This window comes from Pyrus communis, chromosome 15 (genome assembly GCF_041283825.1).
Source record: "Pyrus communis isolate YQ-2024b chromosome 15, ASM4128382v1, whole genome shotgun sequence".
In the NCBI taxonomy this organism is placed as follows: domain Eukaryota; kingdom Viridiplantae; phylum Streptophyta; class Magnoliopsida; order Rosales; family Rosaceae; genus Pyrus; species Pyrus communis.
In genome coordinates, this window is record NC_142579.1 from 28814588 (window position 1) to 28827998 (window position 13411).

Sequence of the window (13411 nt, forward strand, 5' to 3'; positions counted from 1 at the left end):
GTTAGCACGTTAGCACCTTCACGGAGGAGAAGAGAGAACGAGAGAGGTAGTGCCTTGGGCTTTGTAGCCGGAGAAATAGTAGGCCTGTCCCACTCGACACGTTATCAGAGATTCAGAGACCCCTCTTTTTGCCGTAGTACTTTGAGAAGAGCAGGAAATTCATGATGTGTCACCTCACCGGCGGGTCCCACTTGGATGAATGAATGAATGGAAATAATAAGAGATTTTTCAGTATGATCGGAACATAGGATGATACATTACGTATCATTATATAAGTGATGAAATACGTATGTTAAAAATTTAATAATTTAAAAAATAAAATTTCTCACCACTTATATAAAAACAAGTGATATACCACTTATATATTTCGATCACAATGAAAAATATCTCGCCTACCTCTCTCCCTCTAGAGGCGTGGTCACCCCCACCGATGGCGCGTGGAGTTCAAAAACTATTCCGCAACCGTACGGGAGCCTGACTTGTGTAATTGAATTAATTTGGTTTGGTAAAATTCTCTCTCAATTTTGGCAATCTATTTTTACCAAGCTCTTTTTCTACCGTTGGATACTTCACTCACAGTAAAGTTGCAGTCGTAAGTTATGTCAATTGAGTAAGATGTTTTATTTTAGATTGACAAATTCTCACTCCGCCTCATTTTTGGGATCTAGATTGTCTACCCTTTCCATCCCATACTTTTTTCATTCTCTTTTATATTATGTGATTACGGTTAAGTCACGTTAACATTTTATATTGTTTTTTTTTATAAAAATAATAAGATAAAAAGTAATGTGAATATAAAATGTTGACGTGGTTTAACCGTAACCACAAAAATAAAAAGGGATGAGAAGGGTATGAGATGGGAAGGGCAGACAATCCAGTTCCTCATTTTTGACAACCAATGGTTGAGTTTGGGTGGGGGAAGAGTGCATTTCTATGTGTACCAATATGTACGAGCTAATCACAAGTTCGCACCAAATTGTATCATGAAAGTTAAAAGTAGGACAAAATATAACCAAATGGAGATAATTGTCACCACATCAGAGGACTCATTGGTTATTGCCTTGGTAAGTTTGCTTGGTCCTTACGAGTTACGATTTGGTGTGTCACTGGGTGTGAACAACAATGATTTATTGGAAATATTACGGAGACTTTCGCAAAAGTGATTTTTATAGACTTTCTACCACTTTATATTTGTGGCACAATTTCTATGCCAATATAATAAAATATTGTGCTAAAAACATGAGGTGGCGGAGAGTTCATGGAGAGTCCCACTTTGAGATAGTCTCCTCAGCATTTGTTATGACTTATATATGCATTTTTGGAACAACAAAGTCAAGCTTTGGATACCAAATTGGCAAATTATTGTATTTTTTTTTTTAACAAAAGATATTATCTACACTCATATGGTGAGGGAGTGGGCTAAACCTTACAATGAGCTAGTAATATTTTGGTTCAAGTTTCGTATTTGGCGAGAATCGAATCTAACATCTCTCACTTACAAGTGAAAAGGATATCACTTACAAATAAAGAGAAATATCATTATATTGTAATATTAAGTAACTCCTTGTACTTTAAGAGAGGCATAGAAATACAAAGTCAAAAGTCACGTGGATTGAAGTGTGCGACTATATATTTTCATGTATAATATGAAACAAATGTAAGTAATGGGCCAGCTGTAACTGAGATTATGGACCATTTTTACTGCTGGATAATTGAAGCCCAATAAATACAAGTGTGTCTGCAGGTACAGTGTAATACAAGGGTCACATGGGTTAATTGAGACTAGCAGAGAACATACTTTGTATGTGTGAATAATTTATTTTAGTCAGTGTATTTTTTTTAATATTTCATAATTATTATTTGTCTTCTTTATGTAAATATTGTGTATCAAAAGTGAGGGTAAAATTAGACAAATAAGTATAAAAAAGAGGGTAAAATAGGAAAAATAGGGATATGATTGTCATTTTGTCAAAAGGTACAAAATTACTATTTTGCCCTCCTCATGTCAATATTGTCCATTCATAAATGAGGGCAAAATTAGAAAAAGTGAGGAAAAAAAGTTGACAAGGGCTCTTCTCTTAATAATAGTATAGATTAAATTTCTGACTGTTCATCTTGACAAAATGATCTTGGTGAAAGAATATTTTCAGTAAAAATGATCTTGGTGAAAGAATATTTCTGACTGTTCATACTTTGGGGTTGGGATTTAGAAATTAAAGTAAAAATGATCTTGGTGAAATAATATTTTCAGTCCACAACGCCAAATTAAAAAAATATGTGAAAAGTAAAAATAGATGTGTGAATAACAGTATTCTATAAAAAAAAACTCTCTAAATAGGAACTTGTGCGTAAAAGGACTATTATCACTGTCATTTTTGTATAAGAGGCAGTAAAAAGGTGGCCCCCAAAGTTGAAGGCCAATGAGACCACCCATTTGACAAACTTTCATCTCAATAATTTGGTTTGGACATACTTGTTGAGACAAAATTTCAATAGAAATGTGGCCCTATCACCCTATTTGGGACTACTTGTATTGGAGAGTGTAAACGAGTAGGGATGCCCAGGACGATAGTCGCAACGTAAGCGCATGGAAGAAGAATTGAGTTATTTATTTATTATTATTATTATTGTTTTAATTTATCTTGTTTAAACCCTTATCAAGATTCAAAACGACATTGTTTTGGTCATTTTTTTTCAGCATTGGTATTTTGCTTTTCTCCTCCATTTCAAATCGACTTCACCCAAAATTTTCACCCTTCCCTCAAATTTCTCTATCCAACTATCTTCCTTAATCCTTTCATGGAAAATAACCTATAAGTTTTTCACTAGATTTTTTTTTATTTTTTTTTGAATATGTTGTGTTAGTTTATATGTCGAGATAACTTTACTCTCTGCTTTTTGGTCCATATAGTTTTGATTTTGAAAAGTGTAATAATGTAATTTGTTTATTTTTGCAATTATTCAAAAATGGCTAGCTTGGTAATTAAAGAATGAAATCTAATGTGGTAGCAATGTGTATTGTCAATTTAGACCATCTTCAAAGGAGATGCCAAATTCTAAGCGGAATGTCATGTAATCAAATTTGAAGGTAGGAGTAAACTCCAACCGATATGTCAATCTTTTGTGGATTGACATATGAGAAAATGTGATGTCAAATAATTTTTAATTATTTTATTATGTGGATCCCATTAATGCACCAATCATAGATCTTGAAAATTTATTTTAATTGATTTCTTTTTAAAATAGGTCTTACAAATATCGTTTATAACAAAAAATCATATCGGTTGGATAAATAGAAAATCTGACATTGTCACGTCAATCATCAAATTAATATTTGATATTTATCTTTTGACGTCTCCATTGGAGATGCTCTTAGACATTTCAAGTGTGTTGACTTTACAAGAAAGCGTCACTCACGTGCACATAAATCAATAAGCGGAAAGTGAGGATATCACATGAAATAATCAGAGTGTTCATGGTCTTTTATGGATCCAGATTTTTGTTTTAGACATGTTTATGGATCTGAATTGTTATTTTAGTCACGTTAATATGTGATTAGAAAGTTAGATGACTTAAAATGTCGAAGATGCACGTATCGCCACACCAAATATTTCTTCTTCAAGTAAACGAAGTTAATGATTTGAACTACAAAATTTAAAAAAGTAAATTAACCATGCCAACATCGGAACTTCAAACACTAAATGAAAAACTACTCTAATTAATTAAAGGTGTAACTTCATCTAAAAATTAAGATAAAAATTGATGCGGCAATTTTCATGACACGAACATATTATTACTGTAGCATCTCGCGTCAATTGTACGACGTATATTTCTATCCACATAAGGTTAAATTTTCGGCTAATAACGTCACAATAGTAATATACATGTACCGTAGAAGTCCTCCAATTACTGTGGTACAAGATAAAGGTAAAATTGACACGAGCTTTTACCCAGATGGTTAGTTATTCTCAAAATCAGGGCTTGATTTGTCCAAGTCTCTGTTTTGCCCAAAAACTTCTGATTTCCCCCCTTTTTTCTATTTTCTACGCTGCAGTCACGTGCTGTCTGAGGTACTCCCCATCGTGCTTTTCGCTTCTTCCTCTGCAAATCCTGCAACTCCCTCACCCCTTCAATCTAAAAATAATACAAATTCAACAAATTTATTTATTTAAAAACACACACAAAAAGCTTTAGTTTTTACTATTTTTCTACAAATTCAACCCCAAAAATCTCACTCAAAATATTTGCCAAATGTGTTCGTACGGACACTTGCAGTAGCAGGCTTTTTTTGCACAGCCGTCTTTACCATTACCATTACTATTACTATTGGTTTAACTAATTAATTAATTGGGTTAATTAACTGTCTCTGCAATTACCAAAACATGCAAACAAAACCCAAGTTGGATGCGCCTCGAGAAGGAAGAAAACCAAAAACCCATCTTTCTTTTTTGAAAAACAACCATTCATTCACTCCATTGAGCCCTGTGAGTTGTGAGAATTTTGAATAAATGGCTGCCCCTTTTTGTAATTCTAATTAATACTACTACCCTTTTGATTGCGTTTGATAAAGTTTAAATCTTTAAACTTCCCCATTAATCCCCTTCTGTTTGCAGAGCATTTATTCGCTGTACAACTTCTCTTTTTATCTTTTGTGGTTCTGGGTCGTAATTTTTATCCTTGTCAGAGACCCTAGTTACTGCTTTCTACCGTTTCATTTCTACACCTACCATCATTTGCTTTGCCGCTTCATAAGTGCTTTTCTGCCGAGAGCTTTTGATTGATGAGCTTTTTTTTTTTTTTTTTTTTTTTTTGTGTAATTACTAATCGCTGCAACTGCAGTGCTTCTATCAGAAGCATTACTGTTACAGCTTTTCTCTCTGTAATCTCCGCTGTCGTTTTCTTCATTTGGGGTCTGAGTTTTAGGTGATTTTGCAACTGGGTTTTGATTACTATTTGAAATGGCAGCTCCTTCTGGTTGCTCTGCTTCTGTGCCGTCACTGCCACCGCCACGCCCAAAGTCGCCGCCGCAGTATCCTGATTTGTATGGGAAGCGCAGAGAAACTGCCAGGGTTCAGATGCTTGAGAGGGAGATTGGTTTTCTTGAGGTAACTCTGATTTTTCAATTTTCTTTTACTTTTACTAATTAATTTAACCTCTTTGAGTTGAAAAATTAAAACTTTGAATATAATTATCATTTGGGTTAAAATGTTAATTAAAGATTTCATGCCCTTTCTGTCTTTGTTAAATGATTCGTTTTTTCAAATCATTCTTGGATTAAAAAGCATTTCTTTTCTTGATTTGGACTGGAAAAGCTATGCTTTTTCTTTAATCTCATTGGCTTAATTATGTGAACAGTGAAAAGGTAGGACTTTCGGTTTTGTGTACGATAAAACCATGATTAAGATAATCTTCCCTTGAGGATGTGCTCATAAAGCAAGACAATATCCTGCTTTAACACTTAGCTTAAAGTTAATTAACATGGAAATGATCAAGTTAAAATCGTTTGGTTGAGAGTGATCCTAATTTACTACGAACCATTTCAATGTTGTTTTGTTTTAACTTTCAAGGGATTAATTAACTCTAAAGTTTCGGAACTTAATGTAGTCGATCCATTTAGTAATACTCCTCTGTTTGCTTGGTATAGAAAGTGTTGGTCAGTTATATTATGCAGGTGACAGTAATTAACTTCGTTTAGCAGCGCGAACCCCACCGGCGTGGAGGAGGAACTCCGCGAACTATTCTCACCGTTTCTGTATAATCTTCACCGGCTGATCCAACCTGAATTAGTGATAGTGATTTAGAATTAGTTTCATAATTATTGAGTTTTAGTTCCATAATGGGTGGTATTCTGTTCTCCTGTCACTTTGTGCACCCAAAAGTCTTTGGCAGGTTTTCACTGACTTCATTCGGTAGGAAAGGGATCCTCTCCTGATCCCTTTCCACCTAATCCACCTAGTTCGACATTCGGGCCGTTGAAATTTGATCCAACGGCTACAGTTATTATCACTTTAAGGGGCCCCTGTTTGTAGCCGTTAGATCAAATTTCAACAGTCCGGATCCTAGACTAGATGGATTAGGTGGAAAGGGATCCGGCCCATTCGGTAACCCAATTATGTTTAACAGATCAGCCAATAATAACAAAGAAGTTCGTTGACCAATCGATAGGGATGGTCTTCGTGTGCATATATAATCCATGTAACCTTAAACCGGATTAGATTAACTCCGACGCATTAGAGAAATTTAAGACGTTTGCAACTTGAGCTCAAAACGTTTCGTCTCTCATCTTTCAATGCTAATGTGGTAACTTTCCACTGAATAATTGAATTTTCCATCGTAAACAAACCAAGGTAGTTTTCATAATTTAAGTCCTGCGTATCTGCAGCCGAAATGCCGCTTTTAATCATTCATGTCATAGAGTTTGCAAACAGAAAAGATATTCATTTAATATATCATTGCTGTTTACTTGGTTCTTCTTATTTGGTTTATGTGGAAGTTAAACAATTACCTTATTTGTTTGCAGGACGAACTGAAATCTGTTGAACGGCTTCAACCTGCATCGAGATGCTGCAAAGAGTAAGTCACTCTTTCCGTTACCTTTTGTAGCATCTAGTTCTCAAAATTTGTACTAGAAGAATTCGAACTGAAAACGTACTAATTTTGTTAAATCTAGTCTCTGTACATGTAGTGTGAGTAAACTGATTGTGGATTGAATTTGACTATTTTGCAGGATTACTGATTTTGTGGTTGCAAACCCAGATCCGTTAATACCTACGTAAGAACAACTTAAACAATTTTTCGTAAAGTTTAGCGCCCCTTGCGTGGAGTAAATCAGTTTTCTCTCTTTCTAACAGGAATCGAAAGAAACGCCGGTCCTGTCGCTTCTGGAAATGGCTATGGTACCATTTTTTCCTTTTGTCTTAATGATTTATGTTACTTTACGAGTTTTTAATTCTCTAGTTTTGATTCTCTGCTCCTTATTAAGTTGAAACTAAGTTTATACTCGACAGTGACTGCAATACAAAAAAAAAGTGGTAATCTTATAGAAACATTGAGGGAAGAAGTCTTCTAACACTTCTGAATTATTGAACTTTTGCGTTCAAATAGCAGTATTGGAAAGGTAAATTTGTTCCGAATATGACATAAGTATGTTTGTGGTACAGCGGAATGCCCTGTTTCGGCTGCTCATGGATTTGCTGTTGCTGCTGCGACGGGTGCTCTCTTCACCTAGAAATGCCACGCTGCTGTGACTGCGGCCCATGTAACTGTAATCCGTGTGCCTGCTGTCGGCTACCAAAGTGGCGATGTTGCTGCACATGTCCCCGGTCCAACTGCTGCAAAAATATTTCATGCAGCAGGAATTGTTGCATTTTTCCATCGTGTTCATGTCCCGATTGCTCTTGCGGCAACTGTTGCAAATGGAAATGCTCTTGCCCTAAATGTCCGAAGGTACGCCCACGTTGCTGTTGTAGAATAACCTGTTGCAACCCTTGTAGTATATGTTATTAGTATTTATACTTTCAGTGTGGAAGCTTTGTTTTGCCTTTTTAGTCTAAATTATGCAAATATTTGAGAGATACAAAATTTATGTGAGCTATGAAGTAAATTTTAGAGTATTGCCCCTGGACTTTTTGCTCTCTGTTGAGGAAATGTTTATCTATGAGTAGATTTGCAATGGTTTTTACGACAAATTTGTACCTTCGTACGCAAGGTAGGTCTTAGACTATCAATACGTAGAAACAATTATGTATGAGAATTTTGAGTTTAAAAAGAGTGGCGTTCATAGCGATGGTGCTAGACGAATCAAACTCAAGCAGTTTGATTCCTATATATGAGAATTAAACTCGCATAAACTACTGTAGAAGTCTTTTAACTTGTTCACGCGTTGGTGAAAAGCCATACCTATAAACATTGGCAATGTCAACTCCCACACAAATTCAACCCACCAACCCCATTGAACTGCTTTCCTTAAAAGCCGAAATCCCAAAACCAAAAGCACTTTCTAGCCCAACAGCAGAAAAAAGCCTAAAATCTCAATCTATCAACTGCGTCCATGCAAAAGCAACTGGGCTTTTCACTTGGTGTTGTGGGTTTGACCACATGATTGACCCGAATTCCGACCTTGATGTTTTCTCTGCACCCTGCGAAGCCACAAATGTGACCGTGTACTTATGCTTCTCTCCTACATTGTTGAACACAAGCCTTGTGGGCTTCACGATGGTCCTCACCATCGAAGGACTGGTCACGGCGACTCTGTACACAGATCCGGCAGGCCCGACATTCGTCAATTCCCGGATGTAACTCACAACCCTTTTCTTTTTGTTCCAGAACACGACTGAGAACGAAGGGTAGTTAAGCTGGCCCGGGTCCGAATACTTTCTTGCACAAGTAACATTGGGCCTCTTGACAATGGCTTGCACATGCTCATTGGTGTACTCCAATGAGCACAAAAATGCAATGTAGTCCTCGGTAGCAATGTCATAAACCAAGCCCGGTGACAGCGCCTTCGAGGGGTCAACGTGCCCGGAGCCGTGAGCCCACGGGTTCGAAATCGTGCCATCGGCCGCGTCTCGGAGAGGGGCCTTGGTGTTGTCATGGGTGTAAGCTGTGGTCATTAGGGCAGATTTCACAGCACTTGGACTCCATTCTGGATGGGCCGCCTTGAGCAATGCTGCAAGCCCACTAATGTGTGGGCATGACATTGATGTACCTGCGACAAAATCACATAGGTCGAGTTAACATCATCAACGGTCCGGTGCGTATGGACTGTTTAAATTTAATTCAACAGTTGCAATTATTATAATTTTTAAAAAGTTTCATATTTATATTTAGAGTTGTTGAATTAAATTTAGACGGTTCATATGGACCGGTCAGCGAATCCCCATCTGAGCTAAGGAGAGCTCTTCCGATCAAATCACGTTAACAAACTAGCCGTTACCTGAAATGATGTTGAACTGGCTCTTCCTTTTGTCCTCCTCAAGCCCCGTGAGCCCGACTGCCTCTGACCATGCCGCCAAAATATTGACACCTGGACCAATCACGTCCGGCTTCAAGATCTGGGGGTTCACCATATTGGGCCCCCGTGAACTAAACGCCGCCACGACCGGTGACGGCCGTACATTTAGCACAGTCCTTCCGAAAGTAATCACAGCCGTCGGATTGGGATCGTGCTGAGCATATTCCCTGATTTGGTCACCGACTCGTCTCCCGACGGCAACTGCAGGTAGGAAATGACTATCAGCCACCAACTCCTCACCGCTGGCTGCGGTGTTGGCCAGTATCATCCCAATCCCCCCAGCTGCGCGCACGATGCCACCTTTCTCGACACGTGCGTTGATGCCTCGGTCGCACATCACCACTTTCCCACGAACCAAATCCGGGTTGAGCGAACCCGGCAGGCACAAGTTACTAGAGCTGTTGGACCCCCTGTTGTAAACCAACTGGACCGGTTTGTTTCCCATTCCGGTCCCGCTGTAAAGCGAAACGCCAGTGAACCGGAGTTTGTTGCCTAACAAAGCGAAAGCCGGGAAATCCCGGTCCAAGGTCCCGGCTCCAACGGTCATGATCCAGGGGGCTGTGTTGGCCAACGAGGCTCTAGTGGGCCCACTGTTCCCGGCAGAGCAAGAGACGAAAATACCCCTTTCCATAGCCGTGAACGCGCCAATCGCGATCGTGTCGCGGTAGTAGGGAGCGGAGCCACCGCCTAGGGAGAGTGACAAGACGTCGACGCCGTCAACGATGGCCCGATCCATGCCCGCGAGAATGTCTGACCCGAAACACCCGGTGCTCCAGCAGACCTTGTAGGTGGCGACGCGCGCGTGAGGGGCCATTCCGCGAGCCGTTCCGGTCGCGTATCCGAGGAGGCTGGCGTTGGCCACGAGGGACCCGGCCGCGGTGCTGGAGGTGTGGGTACCGTGACCGTCTCTGTCGCGCGGAGACTCGACTTCCCTCGGTTTTCTCAAGTAGCTCCCACGGGAGGCCATGTGGTAACCTTTCGAGAAGCTCCGAGCTCCGATTAGCTTCTTGTTGCAAAGCGTTGCCGCGAAATCGGGCCCCAATTCGCACTGGCCCCGCCACCGGGTAGGGATCTCGGGCATTCCGGTGTCGTCGAAGCTCTTGGACTCGGGCCAGACCCCGGTGTCGAGAACTCCAACGATGACGTCATTCGAGGCCTGGTTCAAATCCTGGGTCGAGTGACCCTCCCAGAGCCCCGATTCGGTATCGAGACCGAGAAACTCGGGGGTCCGAGTGGTGTGAAGGTTATAAACCGTGTCTTCGTAGACGCCGATGACGGAGTCGGACTGGCGGAGCAGCTCGGCCTGCTCCGGATCTAAGGAGGCGGCGAAGCCATGGTAGGCATCGGTGTAGGTGTAAAGGAGGGAATCTGAGTCGGAGGAGAGGGATTGGAGGCTGGCGGAGTACCAGTCGTGGTGTGTGGCGTAGGATTCCGGCTTGGAGTGGTGGTTCATCTGCACAATGTAAGTCTGCTTCGCCATGGCTGAGAAACATGGGAGAAGAAGAAGCAGCACTCCGAACCAGAAGGCCTCGGCGGCCATGACTAAAAAGCTTGAGCTGGGTAGATTTAGTATATCCCAAATGTAGAAGATGAAGAGAGAGTGAGAGTACAGTCGCTCTGTGGCTGCGACTGTCAGAAAGGATAAAAGAAGGTGGAAGGAGAAAAAGAACGTTGTCGGGTTTAAAAGCATGCGGGGATCTGGAATGCGACATTCTATTGGGTTTAATTACTCCGATGCCATTTTAGTATAATAAATTAATAATAAATCACAAATTTGTTTTGGTTAATATATAATTTTAGTTTAATAGTTAATTATGATTAGTATCATGGAATTTCGTGTGTAGTATCATGGGACAGTATCGACATGAGCTGGAAGCGCGTCTCTTGAAGGGTCCATTGCTGAATAGGATTTCTGATTCATGTGAGAGAAGATAATGGAATTTTAATTACTAACACCAACTTATGAACATAGCTCAAATTCTAGTAAAATGATATGTTAATTTTTCTCACCGCTGTTATCTGAATAATAACCGATGATTGTAAGATATTTTCGGTGAAACTTGATATAGAAGAATTCTAGGATTACGAGATTGCAAGCCAAATTCTAGGATGTTGGGTTTTTATCCTGTATCTTTGTTCAAAACTCCATCTCACTCTTGAATTATTGTAATAATTTCTAGCCCTTCTCCCCCTTAGTCAAATTAATTGAATATACTAGCCTGATGATGTATATCAAAATGTACAAATTTTTATAATAATTGGATTATAGTTTAATCCACTCGAGTTTCGAATCATGGATCTATCCATATTATTCGCGTTTGTTAGTTATTTAGTACTATACATTATCACATAGGTTACTAAATCACAATTGTAAATCAAGGATTGGACATGATCCCCTTCGTCGCATTTGTACCCAAATTTTAGTGCAATGTACATGATTGTACGTAAAACTAAATCAACTTGTGTTGCAGGTGGTATAAGATCATGGCAGCCAATATAGAAGGGTATTTTCATCCCAAATAAAAATATAACGTTTTCTTTATCAGACCCGAATATAATGATGTAAGAACAAATCCACCCCTAAAAAAATGCATCAGCACTCAGCCTATTTAATCCACTCAATAAACAGTGGTACCCAATGAACAGTAACAGACCAAATGCATCCCCACCTCTAACAAAAAAAATAGCCTAATCAATTTTATTAAAAAAAAAAGGTAAGTCTGGAACCTCCACGATTCCACTAGAACCCTCTATACTCTCCCTCTGCATCCTCCTCAATTTGTTTCTCCGATCATCCCCAAACGCCAACTCTTACCACTCCCAATGTGTCAACCTCCCTTTACATCTCTCTATCTCTCTCTGATGCAGGCCAAGGACTAAAGGTGTTATTACATAAAATTACTGGTAGTTGGGATTTAAGTTTTATAATACAATACATGCATTTTTAGAGTTATACTGCGTGTATCTAGCTTTCAATTTGTGGCTTATGGAATTCCTAGGTTAATGACATTTTATGAAATCATTTAGTTTGTTAGGAGTTATATTGTAAGCCTTTATTTTTATGTCTGATGCAGGGCGTAGCGGACAGAAACGAATTAAAATGATAGATAGAATAGATAGGTAGGGTCCACTATCTCCTAGTGCGAGGAGAGGCCTGAAAATCCTATAAACTTTGATTCTAGTACCAGCCTACAACATAGACACTAGAAAGAACAAAGTAGCAAACTCTTACAAAGAGAAAGGTACATAAAAACGAGTTTACAACTCAAATATCAATATGATAATTCTAACAACTTCCCCCTTCTTCTTTACAAATACAAGTATTTATAGGCTTACAACTTAAAGTGAAAAATATGAAAAGACATAAAAAATAAAGGTTTACAAGATAACTCCTAACAAACTAAATGATTTCATAAAATGTCATTAACCTAGGAATTCCATAAGCCACAAATTTAAAGCTAGATACATGCATTATAACTCTAAAAATGCATGTATTGTATTATAAAACTTAAATCCCAACTGCCAGTAATTTTATGTAATAACGCCTTTAGTCCTTGGCTTGCATCATTCTCGTGGGGTTGGAGAGAATTCGTCATTGAATTTGAATCATCATTTGATTTGGTGTGATAAAATTGAACTCTACTAGTCCAAACAAATAGATATTTGGAGCATTTAATATTGACTGTTGAAGTGTGAAAAGCACCCTTAATAGCATATTTCGCAACCTTGACATTCTCTTTCATTTGATTTATAATGTCAACGAAAACTTTAGAAATTTTGAAGTAGAAGACATCAACCTCAATTAAATCAACATATCCAGAAGTTTCTAATCAACTCATTAAATCATGAAACTCCAACTTCAAAAATTCTTTGTAATCAACATTTTTAATAATTAGACAAGATTCCATATCAACATTTCGTTGAGCCACACAAGAACCTTGATACCAAACGTGATAAGTACCATATGGAGAACAATCAAACTCGGGAGGAAGGTCAAAATTTACGAGACAATCACCTGAATAATTTTCACAACATATTGGACATGAACTATCCAAGCAACAATCAAATATTAGAGGAAGGTCCAAATTAAGATCTTCATCTAATGGCATCTGTGACATGCTGAATATAGCATCACCCATGGATCAAGCTGATGCTCTGAGATCAACTGATGTTGGATGCAGCAGATAAAAACAAATAAAATGAAAAAAGAAAACTATCATATTGAATTATCATATTGATATTTGAGTTGTAAACTCGCTTTTATGTGCCTTTCTCTTGTTTAAGAGTCTGCATTTTTATTCTTTCTAGTGTCTACATTGTAGGCTGGTATTAGAACCAAAGTTCTTAGGGTTTTCAAGTCTCTCCTTGCACTAGGAGATAGTGGACCCTACTTATCAA

General features: G+C 38.7%; 2 protein-coding genes across 5 annotated transcripts; one reads left to right on the forward strand and one right to left on the reverse strand.

The window, feature by feature from the left end:
• The first annotated feature begins 3968 nt into the window (after window positions 1–3968).
• LOC137738764 (guanine nucleotide-binding protein subunit gamma 3) lies at window positions 3969–7688 on the forward strand. Of its 4 annotated transcripts, none has more exons than XM_068478248.2 (6): window positions 3969–4070; window positions 4966–5105; window positions 6521–6573; window positions 6728–6772; window positions 6852–6896; window positions 7161–7688. In XM_068478248.2, the coding sequence occupies exons 2-6, from the start codon at window positions 5076–5078 to the stop codon at window positions 7504–7506; spliced, it is 519 nt and encodes a 172-aa protein (XP_068334349.2). In that variant the 5' UTR covers window positions 3969–4070; window positions 4966–5075; the 3' UTR covers window positions 7507–7688. The 4 variants fall into 4 exon arrangements, with proteins under 4 accessions (XP_068334349.2, XP_088542605.1, XP_068334356.2 ...); XM_088686479.1 differs by lacking the exon at window positions 3969–4070 and adding an exon at window positions 4144–4752; XM_068478255.2 differs by lacking the exon at window positions 3969–4070 and adding an exon at window positions 4144–4484.
• Window positions 7689–7800: 112 nt separating this feature from the next.
• LOC137738753 (subtilisin-like protease SBT1.8) lies at window positions 7801–10677 on the reverse strand. The gene is made up of 2 exons (XM_068478232.2): window positions 8936–10677; window positions 7801–8707 (listed from the first exon to the last, which is right to left on the reverse strand). The coding sequence occupies exons 1-2, from the start codon at window positions 10551–10553 to the stop codon at window positions 8031–8033; spliced, it is 2295 nt and encodes a 764-aa protein (XP_068334333.2). The 5' UTR covers window positions 10554–10677; the 3' UTR covers window positions 7801–8030.
• Window positions 10678–13411: the final 2734 nt, after the last annotated feature.

Bases quoted from the DNA above. Each gene is read 5' to 3' on its own strand.
- LOC137738753 (XM_068478232.2), bottom strand. From the start codon at position 10,553: ATGGCCGCCGAGGCCTTCTGGTTCGGAGTGCTGCTTCTTCTTCTCCCA. The intron at 8,708-8,935 runs GTAACGGCTAGT...ATTTTGTCGCAG, and splicing joins CCAGTTCAACATCATTTCAG to GTACATCAATGTCATGCCCA.
- LOC137738764 (XM_068478242.2), top strand. From the start codon at position 4,959: ATGGCAGCTCCTTCTGGTTGCTCTGCTTCTGTGCCGTCACTGCCACCG. The intron at 5,106-6,520 runs GTAACTCTGATT...ATTTGTTTGCAG, and splicing joins GGGAGATTGGTTTTCTTGAG to GACGAACTGAAATCTGTTGA. The intron at 6,574-6,727 runs GTAAGTCACTCT...ACTATTTTGCAG, and splicing joins GCATCGAGATGCTGCAAAGA to GATTACTGATTTTGTGGTTG.